Source organism: Cavia porcellus, unplaced genomic scaffold, assembly GCF_034190915.1.
Source record: "Cavia porcellus strain 051 isolate PalLab524CR breed Dunkin Hartley unplaced genomic scaffold, mCavPor4.1 scaffold_1, whole genome shotgun sequence".
Classification (NCBI taxonomy): Eukaryota; Metazoa; Chordata; class Mammalia; order Rodentia; family Caviidae; genus Cavia; species Cavia porcellus.
This window is the reverse complement of record NW_026947484.1, coordinates 165,067,445-165,089,303: the sequence shown is the minus strand read 5'-3', so window position 1 is coordinate 165,089,303 and position 21,859 is coordinate 165,067,445. Positions and strand designations below refer to the sequence as shown.

At 54.6% G+C, this 21,859-nt stretch overlaps 1 protein-coding gene across 8 annotated transcripts; it reads left to right on the top strand.

Annotated features, from left to right (window-relative positions):
• The first annotated feature begins 6,693 nt into the window (after positions 1-6,693).
• Positions 6,694-16,977, top strand: L1td1 (LINE1 type transposase domain containing 1). Of its 8 annotated transcripts, none has more exons than XM_063259688.1 (5): positions 6,694-6,871; positions 10,171-10,330; positions 11,928-12,962; positions 15,136-15,282; positions 15,724-16,977. In XM_063259688.1, the coding sequence occupies exons 3-5, from the start codon at positions 12,030-12,032 to the stop codon at positions 16,597-16,599; spliced, it is 1,956 nt and encodes a 651-aa protein (XP_063115758.1). In that variant the 5' UTR covers positions 6,694-6,871; positions 10,171-10,330; positions 11,928-12,029; the 3' UTR covers positions 16,600-16,977. The 8 variants fall into 8 exon arrangements, with proteins under 8 accessions (XP_063115758.1, XP_063115762.1, XP_063115746.1 ...); XM_063259692.1 differs by lacking the exon at positions 6,694-6,871 and adding an exon at positions 6,896-7,259 and having other exon boundaries at positions 15,136-15,213; XM_063259676.1 differs by lacking the exon at positions 6,694-6,871 and adding an exon at positions 6,896-7,259.
• The last annotated feature ends 4,882 nt before the right edge of the window (positions 16,978-21,859 follow it).

Here is a 21,859-nt window from a genome sequence, read left to right as displayed (position 1 = left end):
CTTCCTTAAGGTGAGCACAGAATCCAATCTGGAACACCGGTATTTTAAAGTTTTGTGATCAGGTTTTTATTTTTTTAAGTAGTGAAACACCAGGCGGACGGCTGTAACCCCAGCACCCGGCACCTGCACCCCTCTTCCTGGGGTCCCACTCAACTCCGCTGGCCTCCTCCCGCTGCAACGCCGCCCGGGGAGCCTGACCCAGGCAGCGCATGCGTAGAGTGGGAGCCAGGGCCCCGGAGCCCGCGCGCGTCTCCTCTGCTGCCAGCAGGGGGCGCGCGTCCTCCAGGGCTCGAGCCGACCGGTTCTAGAGACTGTGGGGTCGCTGCCCAGGTCCAGAACGAGACCCTAAACGGGGCTTATGTGCCAGGCACGGTGTGCACGCCTGTGATCCCGCCGTTCGGGAGACTGAGGCAGAAAGATCGCTGCAGGAGACCAGCCTGGGCCAGAGTGAGACCCTGCCTCAAAAAACAAGAAACAGCAGAAACCAGGTGGGAGCTCTCCTCCTGTGTCCGCAGGAGCCACTGACCTCCAGCACCACGATATGCCGCGCACCGGGGCAGCTCCGGCCTTGTCAGGGGCCTGGGGGAGGGACCCTGGTTCCACCTTGGGCAGGTACAGCACCGCAGGGCTCCCCTGGCTGGGTCCCTGCATCAGGGCCAAGGTGCCCTGGGGAATTTGCTCAGCGGGCAAAAGCACACAGCACTGGGACCCCTTGGGGAGGCTGAGGCAGGAGGATGATGAGTTCAACCCTGGCCCGGACAATGATCTTGTCTCAAAAAACTAACAAAACCACCCCCCAGGGGTGCTTAGAGGGCCACCTATCGCTCTGTACACCCACACTGCCCATCCTTTCCCACTAAAGAGGGACCCGGCTGGCCAGGGGTACACGGGCTACCAATAGTGACCAAGAAGCTCTGTCCGCCTCCATCACCAGCATGACACTGCCCAGGCCAGGCCCAAGGATGATGGGAGACTGGGGTACCTGTAGCACCTCCTCCTCTGGGATGGTGGGGCCCCAGGGCCTGTGCCCTGTGATGTGTGTGTGGGTGTCACAGCTTGTCGCCTGATGGGCCCCCCTGCAGGAGACTGAGATTTGCCCTGAGCCTGTGCCCCACCCCAGCACTGCTCCTGGTGACAGCCAGGCCAGCTGTCTCTGTCCTGAAGGCTGGAAACCACCACTACCACAGGGCCTTCCTGGGACACTGATGCCCACTATCACCTGCGCCCTGGTGCACGTCCACCACAGTGAGGGGCTCAACCACAGCACTCCCCCAAATGTGCAGGGTCCACTTGAGGAACAAGAGCCCCACAGAGTGGGAACTGGCAGACTTCAGAGTGTGGGCGGGCACCACTCAGCTGTAAGGCCAGGTCCCCAGAACTGCAGACAAAGCCCAAAGCCCCACACCCATTCCCCAGCCGCAGCTAAGAAGACGCACTCTGTGCCAGGCACTGTACCAGACACCACTGCCACAGCCGGCCGTCAGGGTTTGCAACACTGAACCAGCACTGCAGGGCTGCAGGAGCCTGGCACAGCAGCCCCAGGTTCAACCCCCACGTCCCAGACCCACAATGCTGGAGGGCAGGTGGCATTGTCCCCCACTCTACACCAAAAGATAAAGGAAAGCAAAGTGTATCATAGCATAAGAATACATCTTCCTCAATTATCACCTGGATGTAATTCGCACTGGTCAAAATCCCCAGAGCAATGAAGCTCACGATGTGACCTGAGTTCCAGCTTCACGTGTCAGTGTCTCAGGACACAGAATGGAAACTGGAAGGTGTGCGTGCTCCCGTTCCGCTACTCTGGGAAACCAACCTGCAGTGGCAGCTGTTACCAAGTCTCAGGCACCGCAACTGAATTTCCTCAAGTTCTTTCTGCAGTAGGTTTGGTTTTCCTGCTTTACTGATTTTTAAAAGTTGAACCACAGGGCTGGGGATTTAGCTCAGTGGCATAAGCACCTGCCTCGTAAAGCAGGCAGTCGTGAGTTCAATCCCCGGTACCGATAAAAAGGAAAAAGACAAAAAAAATTCTTAAAAAGTTGACTCACAGAGTGTGTATTGGTCACCTGCCCTTTGCTGGGACAAAAGCCTGCAGTTTAAGAAGGGGGTTGTTTTGGCTCACGGTTTCAGCAGGTTCAGTGCATGGGAGACTGCACCAAGTAGAAACAACATGGCGGGGAAAGTGGTGGACCAAAGGTGTCCAACCCCAGGCACCAGGAAGCAGAGAGAAAGTGAGAGCCAAAGCCAGGGATGGGCCTTCCATCCAGGCGCAGTGGTGCTCACTTTAACCCCAGCACTCTGGGAGGCTGAGGCAGGACGACTGCCATGACTTGAATGGCTTATGGGGTTTCTGGGGAGAAAGACTACCACAAGAAGATGAGAAAAATCAAGAAGAGACAAAAGCTGGGCTCAAGTAGGGACCCCTGGCTCCTGATGGGAGGAAAGGAACTACCCCCTCACTGTAGGAGCGTTTATTTGTACATTTAGCATCTTAATATCACATGACACCCGTTGCCTAGTAATTAGCCTGTATGGCAACCTAAGGGCCTGATTTTGGGGTCCCGAGTCACTTGTTTTGGTGGCTTGCTTGAGGTGGCCTTTATTCTTGAGTGGTCAATCTCCAGCTTCATGGGATCCCTGCAGAGCAGATCCCCGCCCTTCTTTTCTGTGCCATAGATGGAACCTGGACCTTGGCACAGATCCACATCCCCAGCACTTCCTTGTTTTTACTTGGAGACAAGGTCTCACCAAGTGACCCAGGCTGGCCTCAAACTTGCACTCCGGCCTCAGTCTCCCCAAATGTAAGAATTACAGACATGCTCGGTGTCAGCTAACGCGTACCTGAAAAACTCAGTGCTTGGCCTGTAGCCCATGTGCTGTGAACATGCAGGGACATCACTGAGCCTCTGCAGGCACAGCCTGTCTGGTGGAAACCGAACCTTAAATTAGAAGTTTTCATAGGAAAATAAGCAGCGTCTCCAAACTTTCTGCTGAGGACACAGCCACACCGTGGTCTGCTCAGAAACCACAGCAGCCCGGGAGTTCAAGGCCAGCCTGGACCACAGAGAGAGACCTGGACGGAAAGATAAAGCGTTTGCAGAAAGGGGCAGTGATGGAGCGGGTATCTGTGTCCCCCCAGGACCCTCGGACACCGCTGAGCCAGCGCACGAGGAACCCTCTTTTCTTTTTACCAAAATAAATACCCTCCCTGATGAGGTCGCCAGCCACGTTACCCCGGAGTGGTTGTGTGACACCGAATGGCTGCAGATGAAGCCAGGGCCTTGCAGAGCTGAGCCCTGCGCTCTGGGACCCCGCGGCCTCCGCCAGACAGCTGGGAGCTCAGGTTCGAAAGCTTCCCAAGTGGGACATGCAGGTCCTGCCCTGGGGAGGCGAAGGGCCAGTGACGGCCTGAGGAGGGCACAGCCAGAGAGGGGCGCAGCTGAGGCTCCCAGGGCCAGGGTCTGGAGTTGAGGTGCGCTCTGGGGTTCACTCTGGCCGGCCCCTCCTCCGAGCAGGGGGTTCTGGACTTTTACAGCCTTGGAGGAACTGTGCCGGCGTCCAGAGCGCCCTCGGGGCTAACACCTGCTGGTCCAGGAGGCAGTGATGAGGGTGGGGTGGCCGAAGGTCGAAGAAGAACCCAAGAAGGAGGGATCCTGTCCTCACGCTCTGCCCTTCCCTTCGGGGGAGGGGCTGGGCACTCTCAGGGAGCTGAGCTCCACCAGTGCCGGGTCCCCGATCCCCGAGGCCAGATGGGGCTGCAGGACAGCGCGGGGCAGCCCCTGCTCCTGTTCCTCCTAAAATGCGTGTGTGTGTTCCCGCGGGACCTTTCTAACCCCGCAGGCGCAGGGTCTCATGGGGGATCCCAGAACTCAGGAGGCTGAGGTGGGAGGGGAGGGTCGCTGTGAGTTCAAAGCCAGCCTATGCTGCATAGCCAGATACTGACTTACAAAACCAAAAAAAAAAAAAAAAAAAAAAAAAAGACGTGCAGACCCAATGCTGGTCAGATGGGACTACCTGTGCAGCTCAGGCTAACGACCTCAGGCAGGTCCACTTCTGCCCATTTTGCAGGTGAGGTCTGGAGAACCCCTTGGCCCAGACTGAGTCCCAGCTCCAGAGGTTGACTGAATCACCTGCCCCACTTCTGTTTTCTGTGGGTGTGTAGGGTGGCTGGGGATTGAACCCGTGGCCTTCGCACTGAGCTCCACTGGGCCTATTTATTTATTTATTCACTCATTCATTCTGTCATCTGTTTGATATTCTCACCCTTTTTATTGTTGTTGTTATTGTATTTTTGGTTTTGAGGACAGGGTCTTACTATGTACCTTAGGCTGGCCTCCAACTCAAGGTGACCTTTCGGACTCAGCCTCCCGAGTGTACCACCACATCTGGCTGGCCTGCACTGAACTCACCATGCAGCCCAGGTGGTCTTCAGACTCAAGGCCATCCCCTTGCCCCAGCCTCTTTAGTGCTGGGATCAAGGGCGGTGTGCGACACCACACTCGGCTTTATTTTTTATTTTAAAAACAGGTAGCTGGCATCTGGATGTGGTAGCGCACACCTGTGATCCCAGCACTCGGGAGACTGAGGCAAGAGGACTGCCATGAGTTCAAACCCAGCCTGAGCTACACGGAGACCTAACCTCAACCACAAAAAAAAAAAAAAAAAAGGTAGCTGAGTTTGAATTTGGGCTGCATTTGAATTGAATCCTGCAGCCGGGATGGGGTTACAGGCGTGGCCGCCACGCCTACTCCACCCCAATCGGTTAAGCATTTTAGCTGGGGGCTTGGCGCCGGCTTCCAAGCCCCTGGCTCCCTCGCGCAGCTCGGCGGTCCGGAGGGAGCGGTCCGGCTGGGAGCAGATCCAGCAGGTAGGTAAGCGGGCGGCCGGGTGCCAAGAGCCAGGGTGGAGAGTGGAGGGTCGGGCGAACGTGGCCCGGGGAGAGGAGGGAGGCGCAGTGGCCTCTCTCTGTCCCCACTCCGCCCAACCAGTGGCCTGGGGCAGTGGCCCGGTCTCCGTTGCCTCCGGGCCCCACGCTCCGCCTCCCACACGTGCTGCTGGGGCTCCCGCGGGGTTCGGGTCCCTTCCCCCACCTAGCCCCGGGCGCCCGGGGGCTGGGCTGGGACCTGGGCGGGGGATCGTCCTTCTTGGTGGTCTGCGCTGTCAGTGGTACTCGGGGCCCTCCAGCACCTGGAGAAGGGAAGCTGAGGCAGGAGAGTCACGGGTTCAGTGCCACAGTTTTGGGACCTCGGGGTCAGAGTCCTCGGTCAGATCTAACAGGTTCGAGTGCGCGCGCGGTCCCTACCCAAAGGTGCTCTTGACTGCAGTGGCCGGAACCCGGGAAAGGCGCCCCGGCCCTTCCTCCCGAGACCCGGTTCCCCGGACCCGGCGGGTGCGGGGCCGGAGCGCGGACCCAGTGCGCCTGGAGCTGGGGCTGCCTCTCTGGGCGGCGGACCTGCTCCTCCGGCCTCGGCGCCCGGCTGCGGATCCGCGGGAGCGGCCGGTCGGGACGCGGGAAGGCAGGGCCGGAGACGCCCCGGTCCGGCTGGCCCTCTGGTGTCCCCTCCCTCGGGCTAGGTCTCCCGTTTGTGCTGGGAGGAGCCCCTTCTCCCCGCGCTGGCCCTGCTGGCCGCGTCGTCCCCTTTCACGTTTTCTTTGATCGGTTTTTTGGGGGTTGTTTGGGTTGGGTTTTGATAGGGGGATCAAACTCACAACCTTACACATATCAGTCATGCGCTCGTGCTGCTGAGTTAAATCCCCAGCCCCTGGTTTGTTTTGTTTTGTTTCTGGTACGGGGATCTATTTTTTTGTGTGTTTTTAAGTCAGGATCTCTTCCGTGTATTCTCGGATTCTCGAACTTAGTGCGGTTCTGCCTCGGCCTCCTGAGTGAGTGGTGGGATCACAGTGTGCACCGCCACGCCTGGCTGTTACTTTGCTTTTATTTTATTTGCTTTTTTGCGGCACCTGGATGCGCCGCGGCCTCTGACTAGGCCGGCTCTGGAGCAGGCCTCTGCCCCAGGCAGGATGCGCTGCCGAGGGCCCGGGTCCACCCCAGCCCGCTGCCCGACCCGAGGCCACCCGAGCTCACGGCGTCCTGTAACAGACAGGTGTGGGAGGCTGAGAGTGTGCTGGCTTCCACCCCCAGCCGGTGAACCCCTCCTGAGGAGGGTTTTAATGGGCCAAGCCTGGGGCTCAGACCTGTGACCCCAGCACCCCAGGAGGCTGAGCCAAGCGTTCTGGGCAATTCCGCCATACTCTACGCAAACAAACTAGTGTGAGTCAGGGTCAGTCTCTAGGACACAGAAAAAACACCGTCGACTGTTTCTTATCCTGTACATATTTTCTCCTCGCGTCTTTTCATTTGTTCCGTTTCTGTGGTCAGAGTGAAAGAAATCCCAACTTGGTCCATGTCCACTGTGAGTTTGTGATTTCTAAAGTTGAATGAACCGTAGGAACAACGGAGGCTAAGGGTTAAAAATAGTTATTGGGGAGGAAAGAGAAACAGAAGGGGCTCTGATGGGTCTGCTAGGACCCTTTTCTAGAAACTTTTCTAGAGCAAAACCACGAGTTGAGGCGGCGGAGGAGGTGAAAAAGGTGGGCATGAGGTGGGGCAGGACTATGGTCAAGATTAGGAGTGTAGTTGCTCAGGTAGAATTGGTTAAATTGGGACCATATGGGGAATCAAGAGTCAGAAAAAAGTGAGCCTGAACTGGAACAGGCTTTGCCTGCCGTAGGCGGTGGGGCCATGGTGCTTCCTGGCTTCCTCCAGGTTCAGAGACCTGTTTAGAATATCAATCACCTGCTGTTTATCCTAGGGGAAGAATGTGGGTGCCTGCATTTCAGCTTTTGTGTTGAAGGTTGCCCCGGAGCGCAGGTGTGTCTGCTCTTCTGCCCTGGCTCCTTCTAGGCCCAGGCCCCTCTCTGCGGGTATTTTTTGTCTAAAACTGGGTGTGGTGGCCCACACCTGTAATCCCAGCATTTGGGAGGCCGAAACAGGATGGTGGTAAATTCGAGACCAGCCTGGGCTGTGAAGTGAGCTCAGGCCTAGCCTGAACTGCATACTGAGACCTTGTCTCAAAAAACCACATTGTTTTAAGAATCTAATTTAGTTGCCTGTAAGGAGCACCTGGAGTCTCCTGCCTGTGTGCGCCAGTCCACTCGATGGACGTATCTTTCTGTGCAGTGGCCATGTGAGTGATTTCTAGTTACCTTCCCATGGTGTGGACACATACCTGGAGCGGCTTGTGCAGTTCTTCAACCAGGTAGGAGGTACAGGCCTGTAATATCTACTCAGGCCGAGGCCACAGGGTGTGGAGTTCAAGCTCAGCCTACAGGACCTAGAGGGGACCTCTCAGTGTGGAGAGCGGGGATGGGGCAGGGATGCAGTTTAGTGCAAAGGCCCTGAGTACAGGATGGGGGCTGGGCGAATCTGCTAGGGGAATTGCCCACAGGCCAGTTTCCTGGGCCACTTTATTTTACTTGCTTGTTCTGTGTGAGAGGGACTCACAATGTAGCCTGACTGGCCTTGAATTCTTCTGGAATTTGAAATTTTTTGCCTCAGCCTCCTTACTGCTAGAATGACATGCTACTTGTAGTTTCTCAGGCAGAGGTGACCAGGCTGACATTTGCCCAATGCTGGCAGGAAATAGTTTCCAAGTCCGAGGTCCGTTTGGGTTACCTCCCTTAAGTGGTAAAACTGAATCTTCCCGTCCAGCCCCCTTGGCTTTTCCTGTATTTACAAAACACAAAACCTCTGCAGCTCTCCCAGCATGGGAGCGCCCCCCACACCTTGTGGCTTAAGTCACATTGGAGGGTCACAAGCTGTGTGTGCAGATGCCACCAAGCACCCCTGAGTCCTTGGACCCTAGGCACGTCTGAGATTTTTTTTAGGTTTGAAAAAACTGCCCATTTGTGAGCTAACGAAGTTTTATACCGCAGAATGTAAGTGTTGTGGGTTTGGGGGCATTTCAGATTCAGGATTTCCCAATTCCTCGACCCGCAGCCCAAACTTGGTAGAGTTTTAAAACGGTGCCGGTGGTGGGTGACGAATTCAGATACCCTGCAGGGCGCCACAGTATGTTCAGAATTTTCTGGGCATTGTGTGCTCACTCTGTCACCACAGCCTCCCGCAAGGAGAGTGTGTGTTTGTGGACAGTTAGGCAGCGCTGGCTTTGGATAAGAAAGCACCCTCATTTCTCCCTATTTCATTGCCAGTCCAGTCGCCTTTTATCTTGGTAGGGTTTGTATGTCTTTCTTGGGCTTTTCCACTTCTGGAAGCTTTAGAATCTGGGCAGGACTGGGGCTGCACTGGGAGCTGCGCCCTTTCCCCTTTTTCAGTTTGGAGACTGAGTCTAAGTTTCCCAGGCAAACCTGAGACACCCCCTCCCCCGCCTCATCGTCCCAGTTAGCTGGGGTTACAGGTGGGCGCCACCATGCCCAGCTGTGTAAACCCTTTCAGGTGCTAGGGGGCTGGCTCAGCGGTGGTAGAGGTGCCTAACTGGCCCTCACCATAAACATGCCAAACTGAAAGACCCCTTAGCTAGGAGGTACACTGCTGTAATCCCAGCACTCTGGGAGATGAGGCAGACGAACTGTAAGCGGAAGCCCAGTCTGGACAACGTAAGGATTTAGCAAGACTTGTGTCAAAAAAGTGAAAATAAAAAGGACTGGGATTGTGGGGAGCAGCTGAAGCTCAAGTGTGTGGGGCTGAAGCTAGGCCAGCTCCGAGAACACCCAGGGCCAGGCAAAAGACTGCTAGGAAAGGGGCTGAAATCGGCATCATCTCCTGAGTCTAAACAAAGGTGCTGAGGTTCCTTCCTGGCCAGCAGGAGCGAGGGCTCCACCTGCGTCTGCTTTCTGCTTTTCCTGTGTTTTCCTATCTTGCCGCACCCCACCCCCAACACCTAGGACTGCAGCACGGTTGGCTCCTGGACATGGATGGACTAAGAAAATAGTGGGGGCGCTTCAGCGAGCAGAAAGGGGGAGAAGTGCACTGGGGTCGGTCAGCATCTGTCACAGGAGTGTCTGGTTAGTGGCACCATCAGAGGTCAGACTTGGGACAAGAGGGCCAGAGAGCTAAACAGGCTTAGGAGAAGAGGAGAGAGGAGTGGTTGCTCTTACCGGTTACTGAACATGGGGCAGAGTCCTGTGCTCACCCCTCCTGTGGACCTGGGTCAGTCAGGGAAGGTCTGGTGGTGGTGCGTCCATTGTGGCTGCACAGCTTGCTAAATTTCTTAAGTCTGTTTTCAGAAGGAACTTTAAATGTACAGACTTGGGAGGAAGTGGCCAAGCAGCTTAGAGGAAGTCCAGGGAAAAGGCAAGGCAGCAGAAACCTGTCTGGACCTCTGCAGCCTTCAGGGAGAAACTGCTGCTCTCCCTGCCTCTCACAGAGGGGGGCTGGACCCCAAGAGCTCCAGAGTGAGGTGGAGAAACAATGTTGCTTGTGTCAGCTGCAAGATGAAGTGGGGTTCTACTGTAATACAATGTAGATGGAAAAGCTCTGGTAAGGGATCTTGGAGCCCTGGAGTGGAATGGTTGATGCATTGTGTCAGCTGGGGAGTCAGGAAGCTTGGCTCAGTCCAATGGGGTCCTCACCTTGTAAACACCTTTCAGGGCCTGAGGAGTGGGATGCATGCTGCGCCCACCCTGGGGGGCCGCTTGGAGTGTTGAAGGGAAAAAGGTTTAAGCCCCCCTGTTTTGCTCTTGCTACTTGTTTTTTGTTCCTCTTCCTTCTCCAGTTCAGGGCTGCCCCAGCTGAAAGGGTGCTATAGAGGGGCACCCCCTTTACTGTTTTGAGACAGAATTTCAAAAATTGCCCACGTTCACCATGCCCGGCTTCTAAATAAATGTCCCTTTTTTTGTTTTTGGTAGCAGGGATCAAGAGGATCAAACTCACCTGATACCTTTTGCCCCTGAGCTAAATCCTCAGCACCCCCCCCCCTTTTGTTTTGTGGGGTTGTGGGTCTTTTGTATTTGTTTTTTGGTCTTTTTGAGACACCTGGCAGTTCAGGCTGGCCTTGAGGTCACTTTGTAACCCAGGCTGGTCTGGAAGTTGGACGGATCCTCCTGCCTCTGCCCGCTGTTCACGCCCCAGTGTAGGGGTTACAGGTGCCCTCTGCTTGGTCTGAGTGGGGCCGAGGTGCCCAGTGTTAAGTTCATTTATTTAATTTTCAGGACTGAACCACCTTCAAAGCTTCATGTGCAGAACACGAACTAACCATGGCCGGTTTACTTGCTGTCGAATCCCGGCAGGCGGCTATAGCCCTGGCCTACCTCAGCAGCTCCTGCCCTGCAGCTGGCTGTGGCCACCTTCCTGCTCCTCCTGCCAGCCCAGGTCAGTGCCCAGGGCTGTGCAGCTAGCTACCACTTCAGGTCTGAACTGCTGCACCCTGGGCCTCACCCTTCCTGGGGTGGGACTCTGTCCCTAACTTATGTCCGGTGCAGCTGTGAGCTCTGCAGCTGTGGCCTCTGCCCTGCAGTCACTGTCCTAGAGATTTGCCACGGTGTGCAGAGCTAGCCCAGCTGGGAGGCTGAATGCAGAGCTAGCCCAGCTGGGAGGCTGAATCAGGAGTCTCCTCCCTTCCACCCGCCATCCCACCTGTGTCCCCACTGGCTCCAGGCCATGTCCTCCGTGTGCAGCCCCTGTGCAGGGCAGCTGTGACCAGGAGGCACACCTGCCCTTCTCCCCAGCTGTGCGTTGCCTCAGCGTCCATCCCGGAGCTGCTGTTGCTGCTGCTACCTCCCTCTCCCCCTCCTCAAACCCAAGACAGCATCAGCGTGCCTCAGGCTGCCCCTGGCCATAGGATTGGTGACCACGCTGGCTGTGTCTTCCCATTTGGTCTCTGGCCCTCCACCCCTCTCCTGTTCTCTCTCCTGCCCCTGGGGGAACTCAGGCAGTGCAGGTGGTGGGGCAGAGGTGGAAAGTCCCCATACCCTGCAGCCCTCAGTGACTGAAGCTCCTTGGTAAGATCCTCCCTGTCACCTCGGATTTCTGTGGCTGGCCCATGCATCTTAGCAGTGTTTATTTTCTATTAGGGGAGAAGCTGATGGATGGAAGATCAACCCCTTTCCTCTTTGGGGCCTGTGCGGCTGTTCATGTGGGCTTCATATAAATTCTTAGCACCGGGGATTGAACACGAGGCCGTACTAGGCACGCGCTCTGCCCCCCCAGCTATACTCTCCTCTGGGTGTTGTTTGGGTACTAGAAGCTGAGCCAGGGCCTGCACACTGAGCTGTTTCCTCATCCCTTAACTTTTACTGGGCCCCTTCCCGAAGGAGGAGGCTGGCCCGAAGGCTGGGGAGCACAGTGGAAATGCAGAAGCCGAGCGGCTCACCTCTGGGGGCTGGTACTGGTAATGTGTGTCAGGTGGCAGCCCTTCCTGGGAAGCTGTAACAGCTGTTCACATTGGTGGACACCAACACCAGCATATGGAAGAGCATTTTCTTTCATTTCCCTGTCTTTTAGTTCCCTAGCAAATCTCATATGATCATGAATTCAGGGCCATGTCGGAGGTGGCCCTTTTCCAAAGGTGGTGGCTTCTTAATTCTTCTGGGCCTTAATTTGACAGATTCTCACCAGCTTGGCCAGACTGGGATCTTCCTGCCTCAGCTTCCCCATAAAAAGCTGAGTGGCTTGGGTTCAGGCCTCAGTACCACAAACAAAATGGTTCCTTCAAAGAAAGCATTGCCCAGCAGCCTGGCCTCCCAGTGTGCTGGGATGATAGGTGTGTGCTGCCACGCCCAACTTGGACATGACTTCCTGAGGTTCAGGTTGCAAATTCTTCTTCCCCTTGTTTCTTGTGCCTGTCTTATTTCTGGCCTTTTATGTTAGGTTTTATCTAATACATATCATGTAGTTTACTAAGCTCATTCTTACTGAGTATTTTAAATTCCTCAGTATTTATAGTTTTTAATTTATTTCTTTGTTTCAGGTGACTTTTTAAAAAAAACTTTGAATTTCTGAAGTCTACCCAGTGTGCAAGAATAGATTTACTTTTCCAGAAGAGAAAATCGGTTCTGACAACACAGCCACGATGTCCAGGGTCCGACCCAAGCTGGCGAGACCAGCAGAGGGACAGGAAGAAGTCCACAGGAGGGGTGGGAAGGTGTCCACAGAGACCGACAGGGCGGCTGCCCCGGTCCTGGACCCCGAATACGAGGACTCTTCAGTAGGAGACAGGAACGAGCTCAAGTTCCTAAAGGAGCGGCAGGACCTGGAGTTGGAAGAGGTGATGCAAACCCTCACCTGTCACATAAGGAAGCTTTGGGAAGCAAAAGTGACCACACCTGAAGTGAGGCCTTCAAAGAGCTCCAGCAGAAAGGAGAGATGGGCGGTAAAAGATCCAGCCTCAACCAAGCCGCAGCTGGTGGGAAAGATGGAAGATTCAAAAATAGAAGACACGGAAAGCTTGACCTCTGAAAGAAAACCAGCTGAACTGAGAAGAAAATCAGATGAAGCTAAAGCTCGCGATGCGGACCAAGGGACAAAATCACCTGCAAAAGTCGGAGTCAGGAAAGGCCTGGCAGCAGCCCCACGCAGTCAGGAAGGGCAGAGAAACCGCAAGGTCCTGGGAGAAGTTCTGGACCGAGTGAGAGAAGTGGGGGCGAGGAGGAGCCTCGAGCACCTAAAGGACGCAGAGAAGCCTGGAACAGAAGGAAGACTGCGGGGGGCCGCAGGCGCCTCTCTGACGCTGGCCGCTGACCTGTCCTGGGCAGCCCTGGAGGTCGGCCCGCAGTGGGGTCGCGTCTTCAGCATTTTGAAAGAAAATGGCTTTGACCCTAAGTTTCTGTGCAGGCTTGAACTGGCATTTCGATGTGATGGTGAAACACAGACTTTTTCAGACCTGCGGAGTCTCAGAAAGTTCAGCAGCCAAAAGGCTTTCCTGAAAGATGTGCTGGAAGAGGTTTTCGAACAGAATGCAAACTCCTGCCGAGGAGGAAGCCCACATGGCAGGCAAAAAAAGAGGGTGAGTATACCCCAGCACCTGTGTGTGCACTGCAAAGGGGGGGGGGTGCCGAGCTTGTCTCAAGGTTAAATCCTTTTTTAGAAAAGTTGCTTCCGAGCCAGGTGGGTGGGACACACCTGTAATCCCAGCACTTGGGAGGCCAAGGCCAGCTTGAAGTGCATAGTGATTAAAAAACCCCACCAAATTCTCCTTCAGAGCAGGGTATGGCGCCAGCTCCTTGGGAGGAGCTCCCAGAGCTGGAGCGGACAAGTTGAAGGTCAGCCTGAGCAACTTGCTGAGACGCTGTCTCAAAACTGAGAAAGAGCTGTGTGTAGCTCAGTTTCCTTGGGTTCAGTCTTCAGTATAAAAAACAAATGGTTCCTTTGAAGAAAGTGTTGCCCAGTGGCCTCCCAGGGTGCTGGGGTCAAGTGTGTGCTGAGTACCTGGCCTAGGGCTTCTTTCCTGTCTCTCCTTTTCCTGGTTAGAGGTGCCCACTGTGCGGATGACAGGCTGCTTTTCTCTGCTCGAGCTGTGGGAGATGTGCCATCCAGGGGTGCTGCTTTGACCTTGGCTGCCAGGGGAGCCCCATGTCTTGACACCAGGCTGGGTCTCCTGGCCCCCAGGGCCTTTGAGCTGGCAGGCACCATCCCCCCAATCACCACACCATGCTGTCTGTGAGCAACCCAGCCAGGCAGTGGACACCCTCCTCCTGGTAAAGGCCGAGACAGGAGATGCGGGCATCTGAGTCTAGATGTTGGAAGCTTTGCCTTGGGTGCTGAGCCTGGGTTGAGCCAGCCCCACCCAGTGTACTAGGGTGACCTCCAAGGTGGCACCCCACACTTCATGGTCTTGTTCATGGTTCCATGGCCCTAACAGTCCGAGGCTGCTCTGGTGGACCCTGCTTAGCTGGTAGCTGTGGTGGGATAGGAACCAAACCCGGTTTCCTTTCTGCTAGAGTTTAAAGTGTATCACAGGGGCTGGGGATTTAGCTCAGTGGCATAAACACCTGCTTGGCAAATATGAGGTCATGAGTTCAATCCCTGGTACCAAAAAAAAGAAAAAAAAAAAAAAAGTGCATGTGGGAAAATTAAATTATTCTGGGGGGCTTAAGTGTGCATCTGCCCCTCCCCCCCAGCACAGCATCTAACTGATACAGGGAAACAAAACTAATTGAAGAATGAATTTTAGGAACAACGAGGGTTAAGAGCAGAGTATATTTAGTGAGAGAAAGAAAGCTTCTGTCTGAGGGAGAGACAGTAGGGGTCCCTAGTCAGTTGCTAAGGGCTATCTTTTCTAGGGACTTTTATAGAGCAAAGCAGGAGGTGAAATGGGAAAAACATGAGAACTCACGAGGTGGGCATGAAGTGGGCCAGAGCTATAGTCAGGCAGTAAACTGTGGACCAGTGTGAAACTGACCAAATTGGGGGGGTGGGGATGGGGAAGCCAGTCAGATAGCCAGTGGGCGCTGCAGCGACTCTTCCTGTAGGGGTCAAGATGGTGACTCCTGGCTCCCTCACGGTGATCCGGACCTATTTAGATTATCAGGACTTTGGGTGTGGTTGCATTTGTTCTGCCTTTTGTCTTAGGATCCGCCCACAGCAGGAAGTGTCTGTCTCCTCCAAGGTCACAGACCCCTGGTCCTCTCTGTGTTGGCCTCATTGGGGCCCAGCACTGTCTGCCTATATAACATTTCTACCTAACTCCGCTGCCTGTAACAGAACCAGGCATCATGCGCCCTCCCTGGAGCCTTGCCTGGCCTTTAGAGCAGCTGGGCCACTGGGTGGCGCCACCACACCCAGCTGCTCTACAGCAGCTCAGCCTCTAAGGCAGCTGCCAGCTTTGCCCAGGCTGGGCTGTTCCAGAGACAGATGTTAAAGCAAGGAGCTCGGAGCACACGCAGACCAAGTGTGGGCCAAGGAGGCGCAAAGAGGCATGAAACTCAGTGTGTTGAGGCATTTTGGGGACCTGTTTCTTCAAGAACGAGTAGCAGGCTGGGGTGATGTGCTATGGAAAGCCTCTGCCTCGTACACGCAGGGCCTGGACTTGATGTCCAGCACGGCCAGTGGATGAATAGGCACCATCCAGCGATTTCCCTAGGTAGTCCTCACTGGCCCATTTCAGCCATGCTCCAGTGTGGTGGATGCCTAAGTGCTTGGCAAGCCTGGCTGAAGCTTTGCTTTCTTTTCCCTTCCAGGACAGCCCCCCAACAACCTTGGAGTGTGGAGCTGGAGATCCAGCGGGTGATGGCTTGAACTTCCTGTTCGTTAAAGAGGTGAAGGTGGCTAAGGCTGCGGAGAAAAGCCCAGCGTCTGCAGCGTGGAAGGGAGAGGAAAGCTCCCAGGTGGAGGAGGAGGAGGAGGAAAGCTGGGGCGAGGAGGATGACAGCTGGGGGGAGGAGGAGGGAGAAGAAACTTGGGGGTCGGAGGAGGAGGAGGAAGATACCTCGGGGACAGAAGAGGACAGAAGAGGAAGCTCTGAGATGGAGGAGCAGCAGGAGGGAGGCCACGGCTCGGTAGTGGAAGGAGAGCCTGAGCAGCAGCGGCAGGCGGCCAGAGGCAGCCCTGGCCGAGAGGGAGGAGAGGCCTCCATGCTGGGTCACTCCTCCAGGGTGAGGGAGGAGGAAGAGCCAGTGCAGGCCCCAGAGGGACAGGTGGAGGAGGAGGAGGAGGAGGAGGAGGAGGAGGAGGAGGAGGAGGAGGAGGGAACCGCCACCTCCCCAGGCCCAGGTACCAGAGTGCGCTTTCAGGGCTCGCTCTGGAGCTCCCTCCCCAAACCTGCGCAGGCACCGTCTGGCTCAAGGGGAAACCTGGATGCGCTGTCAGGAGTCACCAAGTTTGCTGGGAAGGAGAGGAACAGGACCCTGCAGGTAGAAGAGCTGACCCCCGAAGAAGCTGCGTTAATCCAGGAAACAGAAGAGAACTTCAGAAGACGAGTGGTCAGCATCTTGAGGGAGCTACGAGAGGAGGTGGACAACATGGGGCACCGCCAGGCCGTCACTGCGGCCACAGCAGGGAGATGCTCGCTGGACAGCCTGCGCAGCAGGGTGGGCCAGCTCGAGAGCAGAGTGAGCCAGCTGGACGACCAAGTGGAGGAAGTGGCCAGGGCTGCGGTGCAGATGTCCAGGCAGCTGGTGAACAACGACAAGCTGCGAGTCCGGGAGGACAGGTTCAGGAGCACCAACATGCGTGTGATCGGGGTCCCAGAAAAGGACACACGGGAGAATGGAGCGGAGGACATCGTCGGCGAAATCATGGAGGAGAACTTCCCGGACTTGAGTATCGCTGTGGTCAGTGCTCAGCGAGTCCCCGACAGGGTGGACGAGAGAAAGCTCACCCCTCGACACATCCTGGTGACGTTCTGGAGCCCTGGCGAGCGGGAGAGAGTGTTGAAGGCCTCACGGGATCGCGAAGTCACCTACAGGGGCAGGAGCGTCCGGCTGACGGCAGACTTCTCGCTGAGCACGCTGGATGCCCGGAGCCAGTGGCGCGACATCATAAAAGTCCTGCAGGACAGCGGCTTCCACCCCCGCATCCGCTACCCGGCCAAGCTCACCATTGACTTGGAGGGGAAAACAAGAACCTTTTTCGATGTCAACGAATTCAGGAGATTCGTTTCCCGTTTGCCCTCTCTGAAAGAGTTGCTGGAGAATGTTCTTTAGGAGGGAGCAAGTGCCACCGCATAACTCAGGAAGTGGGCAGCCTGAGCGTCTCACCCCCACCCTCCGGGGTCGCCACCAACAGCTCTGCCGAGGCAGGGAAGGACACTGGAAAGTTGGGTTTTTAAAAATTTAATGATGACTATCACAGCTGGCATAGGATGCTTGTTGAGTTTCTTTGTTGATGGAGAATGAACACAGGGTTTTTGCTCTGAGCTACTTCTCAGGTCCTTTTTTAAATTTTTGGGACAGCTCACTAAGCTGCTCAGGCTGTTAACTTGTGACCCTCCTGCCTCAGCCTCCTGAGTAACTGGGATAGCAACCTAAGAGAAGGGTGTGTTTATAATAAAGATTTTTCACTTGAGTAGGCTTCATGTGCTTCTTTTAAAATCCCATTGTACGTGGGTTTTTTTTTTTTTTTTTTTTTTTTTGTCTTTTTCGTTTTTATCGGTACCAGGGATCGAACTCACGACTGCCTGCTTGCAAGGCAGGTGCTTATGCCGCTGAGCTAAATCCCCAGCCCCTCCATTGTACGTTTTTAAAAGTGCTTTTGTCATTCCTGCATCAGCTCTGATTGTTGCAGGAGAAACTGAATCAACTAGCCAGGGGCTCAGGAGAGGAAAAAACATTTTATTGAGACCAGCCAACCCCAGAGGAAAAGTCTCCAAAGTCCAAGGTGGTGATTACACAGAATTGTGTTTTCTGTTTTAGTTTTTTGTTTTTTTTTTTTGAGACAGGGTCTACTATGCAGTTCAGGCTGGCCTTAATCACTGAATTCGAGACCAGCCTGGCCTACATAGTGAGACCCAGTCTCAGAAAAATAAAATAAAAATTCCCTGGCCCACCAGTACCTGGCTTCACGCCGGTACTGCCTGGTGACCCAGGCAGGTCCCCTGATGCTCCTGGGGCGCAGGCACATTAGACCACCACCCACTCCCTCCCTGGTAGAGCTTATGTTCAGGTACATATGTTCCTGACATCTGACCCTTAGGAGATGGTGATCACACTAGCCTGCCTCAGCTTCCCACTGCTGGACAATAAAAACAAAACAGTGGGAAGTGCCCATCTCTGGGGAGTGCGGCCATCAGGGACCCTAAAGCCCTTGCCGAGTGCCTGGCCCTGGGTGCTGTGACTGCAGATGTAGTCCAGCCTGGAAGGTGTCACAGCTCAGCCAGGATGTGCTGGGGAGGAGGCTATAGGTGTGTGGAGGCACTCCTGAGAACTGGGTGGGGCTCTCTGGCTTTGGGGTGCACATGTAGCTTTCTTGAGTTGATTCTAAATTAGAGACAAGAATGGTGAAGACCTGTTTCAAAGAAGCAGGGCCTGGGCACACACCTTTAATCCCAGCACTTGAGAGGCTAAGACAGGAGGATCCCTGCAAGTTTAAGGCCAGCCTACAAGATACAGCAAGACCCTGTCTCAAAAACCTAAACTGAAGGAGATAATTCTGTTGAAAACTGAGTTTCCCCCAAATCCAAATCCATTGCCTGAGGAATCTTGAGCTCTTCACAAAAAAAATGAAACAAATGAACACAGCAGGAGCTTAAAGGACCCCAGTGGGTGGGTGAGTACCTGGGGCTCTGTTGGTGCCCTCCTGGGGAGAGGTGGGGAGCAGATGGGAGGTCACCTCTGCACCTAGAGCTGAGTAAAGCCCTATGGCGGCTGAGCACTGAGGGGCCTGCTCCCCTGGGGAGAAGACTAACCAGGGCTGTGTGAAATACACAGAGGGTGTTTACATTTTATAAAAGATTACTGCAACCAGAAACATTTGTTACAGTGAGAAGCACCAGCATGAGCCCTCACATCCCTCCCCTGGTTTCACACACTAGTCCAGCTGCTTTCTGAGCAGCTCTGGGGAGCACTCTTGAGGGCCTTCAGCTGCGGCGTCCTCACTGTCTCCAGCACATGTCCTGTCCCTTCCATGGTCATCAGTTACAGACAGCATAGGTTGGGTAAAAAGGAGAGGCAGTGGACACAGCTGGGCCCTCCAGGGAGTGGGTTGTGCACCAGCCCCACTTCTCAAGGAAGTTTGTGAGGAAAGCCAAAAGGTGAGGCAGATTCAGGGTGCGACAAAACTATAGTAATCAGATGAGTGCAGTGGCTCAGGTGACAGGACATGGGAAGGGGGCCCAGGGCGATGCGGTGAGGGGCGGGGCTTTCCTGCAGGAGGGTAAGGAGCTTGGGCCCCCACCCAAGGCCATGGGCGTGGACTTGGCGCATCAGTCTCACCCAGCCAGTGTGCGGGTGCAGTCACCCTGAAGCCCAACTGTTCTGCACCAACCTTCGGAGGGCCCTGCCCTGTCTGCCTCGATATTTCTAAGTTAGTTCGCTGTCATCTGCGATACCAGAACTGCTTCAAAAAGTGTCGACAATGGAGCAGCTGTATTTGAAGTGAGGGGGAATATTCTAAAGAGGACTAATGGCAATGTTTTATTGTAATAAAGTTTTAAACATGAAGCATATATTCTGACCACACATATATTCTAATTAAGAAAATTTTATTTAGTTACCTATATTTGAGTAGAGTCTCATTATGCAGTTCAGTCTGGCCTTGCATTAACTATGTAGCTCAAGCCCAAACTCAGGGATTCTCACGTGGACTCACTTTGTAGCCCAGGCTGGTCTCAAGCTTGCCAGGATCCCCTGCCTCAGCCTCCCGAATGCTGGGATTACAGAGGAGCACCACCACACCAGGCTGAACTCTCATCTGTCCCTTGGTGCTTTTTGTGTGTCTGCTAAGCTAATTCTGGGCTGAGCATGTTTTGAGGGGAACGATGGGTCAGGAGGAACGGATTGGGGAGAGGGGATGCAGGAACCTCCATAATACCCGAGGTTCAGGCTGTCTCCTAAAGGCACTTCATGAACCATGATTTTCCTGGTCACCTCTTGCCTACCTTTACTCCTCTCCTGCACGGTGACTCCTTATTCTTCAGGGAGGCTGAGAGGCCGGAAGTCACCTCCCAGGTGCCCACCGCCCAGCAGGGCCCGGAATCTCGCTCTGACCTGGTGACTCCAGGCTCAGGCCCTGTTGCGCAGAGAACACCGAGTTTTGATGTCGGAGCAGCAGATGGGTGCAGGGTGTTCCCCAGGAGACCGCGGTAGGCTGGGGGCTAGGGGGCTGACAGGAAAGCAGAATCCTGAGGAGCAGGCTGGGGGCTGCAGGAAGAAGCCTCCCCTGGCCTCGGCCCAGTCCCGGAGCTGGGGCCACACTGCACACATCCAAGGGGCCTGCAGGCAAAGACACCCCAAAGGGAAGGAGGTGCTGGAAAGCCCCAGTGGTGACAAACCCAGACAGGGCAGCACCGGCAGCCCGAGGATGGTGCGGGAGCCCAGGTCTGCACAGCCTCCCCCCCTGCCAGAGGGGAGGGAATCCTGGTTCAGCCTCCCAAGTGCTGGGATGACAAGTGTGCACCCCACAACTGGCTTGGTGTCATCGTTGGAAAAAACAGGTTTCCTCGAAGAAGTCAACTAGTTTAAAATAATCAGCACCGCTGCAAGGCTTCTATAACCGAGATCTCCTGGGTGCTGAAAATGTTACTTCCTGTACTGAGACTGCTTTTGCTGAGCTTCTCCATTAAAATGAAGTCTGAAGTGCCTTGCAGGGTCTCAATGGATGTCGCTCTCTCTCTCTCTCTCTCTCTCTCTCTCTCTCTCTCTCTCTCTCACACACACACACACACACACTCTCACAGCGCCTCGGCCCCCCACTCCCCGCCACCCCCCAGGCTCCTTGTCCTGCTGGAGAGGCTGCATCCCATCCAGTCATGGGGCTGCCTGAGGGCTCCACGGGTGCCCCTGCAGCACGGTGACCACTTGGTGGCCGGTTCTAGATGGCAGATGCACAGGAGGGGTGTGGACAGAGGGTCAATGCCCTCAGACTTGCCCCGTCCACTCACAGGCAAAACCAGGGCTGAGGGATGGTGGCGACCAGGGGCTCCGTGTGGCCAGTGCTGAGAACCCTGCGGGCCCACCGCACTTTTGGGCGAGGGTGGCATTGCCCCCAGAGGTTCTTCTCATCCCAGTGAGTGAGTGACAGGCGAGTCACAGGCTGTGGTTTACTGTGACTAAATGCCCATGAGAAACTGAAGGCTAGCACGGGACCTTCCACACTCGCTGCCCCACATCTGGTAAGACCACTATGTCGGCTTTCCAGGTCACAGTGGTGAAGGCAGGCCATGCGGTGGGGGGCGGACCTCCTCCCCTCAGCTCTCTCTCCCACGTCTGCCTCCAGGAGTCCTTGGTGGCAGCTGCTTCACTTGGCTCCCCTTGTCTTGATGGCCTGTCTGTCCACTGTCCCCTCCTGGTCCCTGGTTGTCCACAGCACTGGAGCCTGAACCCAGGGCCTCACTCTGAGCTATTACATCCTCAGCCTTTTCTTACTCTTTCTATAGTTTTCTTTCTTCCTGCCTGCCTGCCTTCTTTCCTTTCTTAGTTTCTTTCTCTTTTCTTCTTTCTTTCCTTTTTTTTTCTCTTTTCTTTCCCCTTCCTTCCTTCCTTCCTTCCTTCCTTCCTTCCTTCCTTCCCTCCCTCCCTCCCAGGAACCAAACCCAGGAACTTGCACTTGCCGGAGGAATGCAGCATCACTGATCTATATCCTTGACCTCTTATTTTTTCTTTAACACAAGGTCTAAGTTGCCCAGGCTGACTCCAGCTTGTGATCTTACTGCCTCAGCCTCCCAGAGTACTGGATTTACGGGGAGCCTGCCTCACCTCCTCAAATCTCCCCATAACAGAAGTTGAGGGACTCAAAGCCTCTTGCCCCTGTATAAGTCTTTCACTTCTTTCGTAAGAGTAATTCCTAAATATTTCATTTTTTTGGTTGCTAATGTGAATAGTCCAGTTTGTCTTATTTCCCTCTCTGTGATTTTGTTGTTCGTGTATAGGAATGCTATTGATTTCTGAGTATTGATTTTGTATCCAGCCACATTACTGAATTTATTTATTGTATCTAAGAGTCTTTCAATGGAGTTTTGGGGGTCTTCTATGTAGAGTATCATGTCATCTGCAAACAATGATAATTTAACTTCTTCATTTCCTATCTTTACCCCTTTTATTTCTCCTTCTTGCCTAATTGCTCTGGCTAGTACTTCCAGTACTATATTAAATAGGAGTGGTGATAAAGTCCTGTAATGCTCCCACGATCTTGTTTTGACTGATTAGACTCTGTTCCATTCTGTATGATAGTATCAAGTTTGAGGATATAGGCAACTACTTTGAAGGCAATAAGATTCACTAAGATACCCATTCTGGTTTGACTATTGTC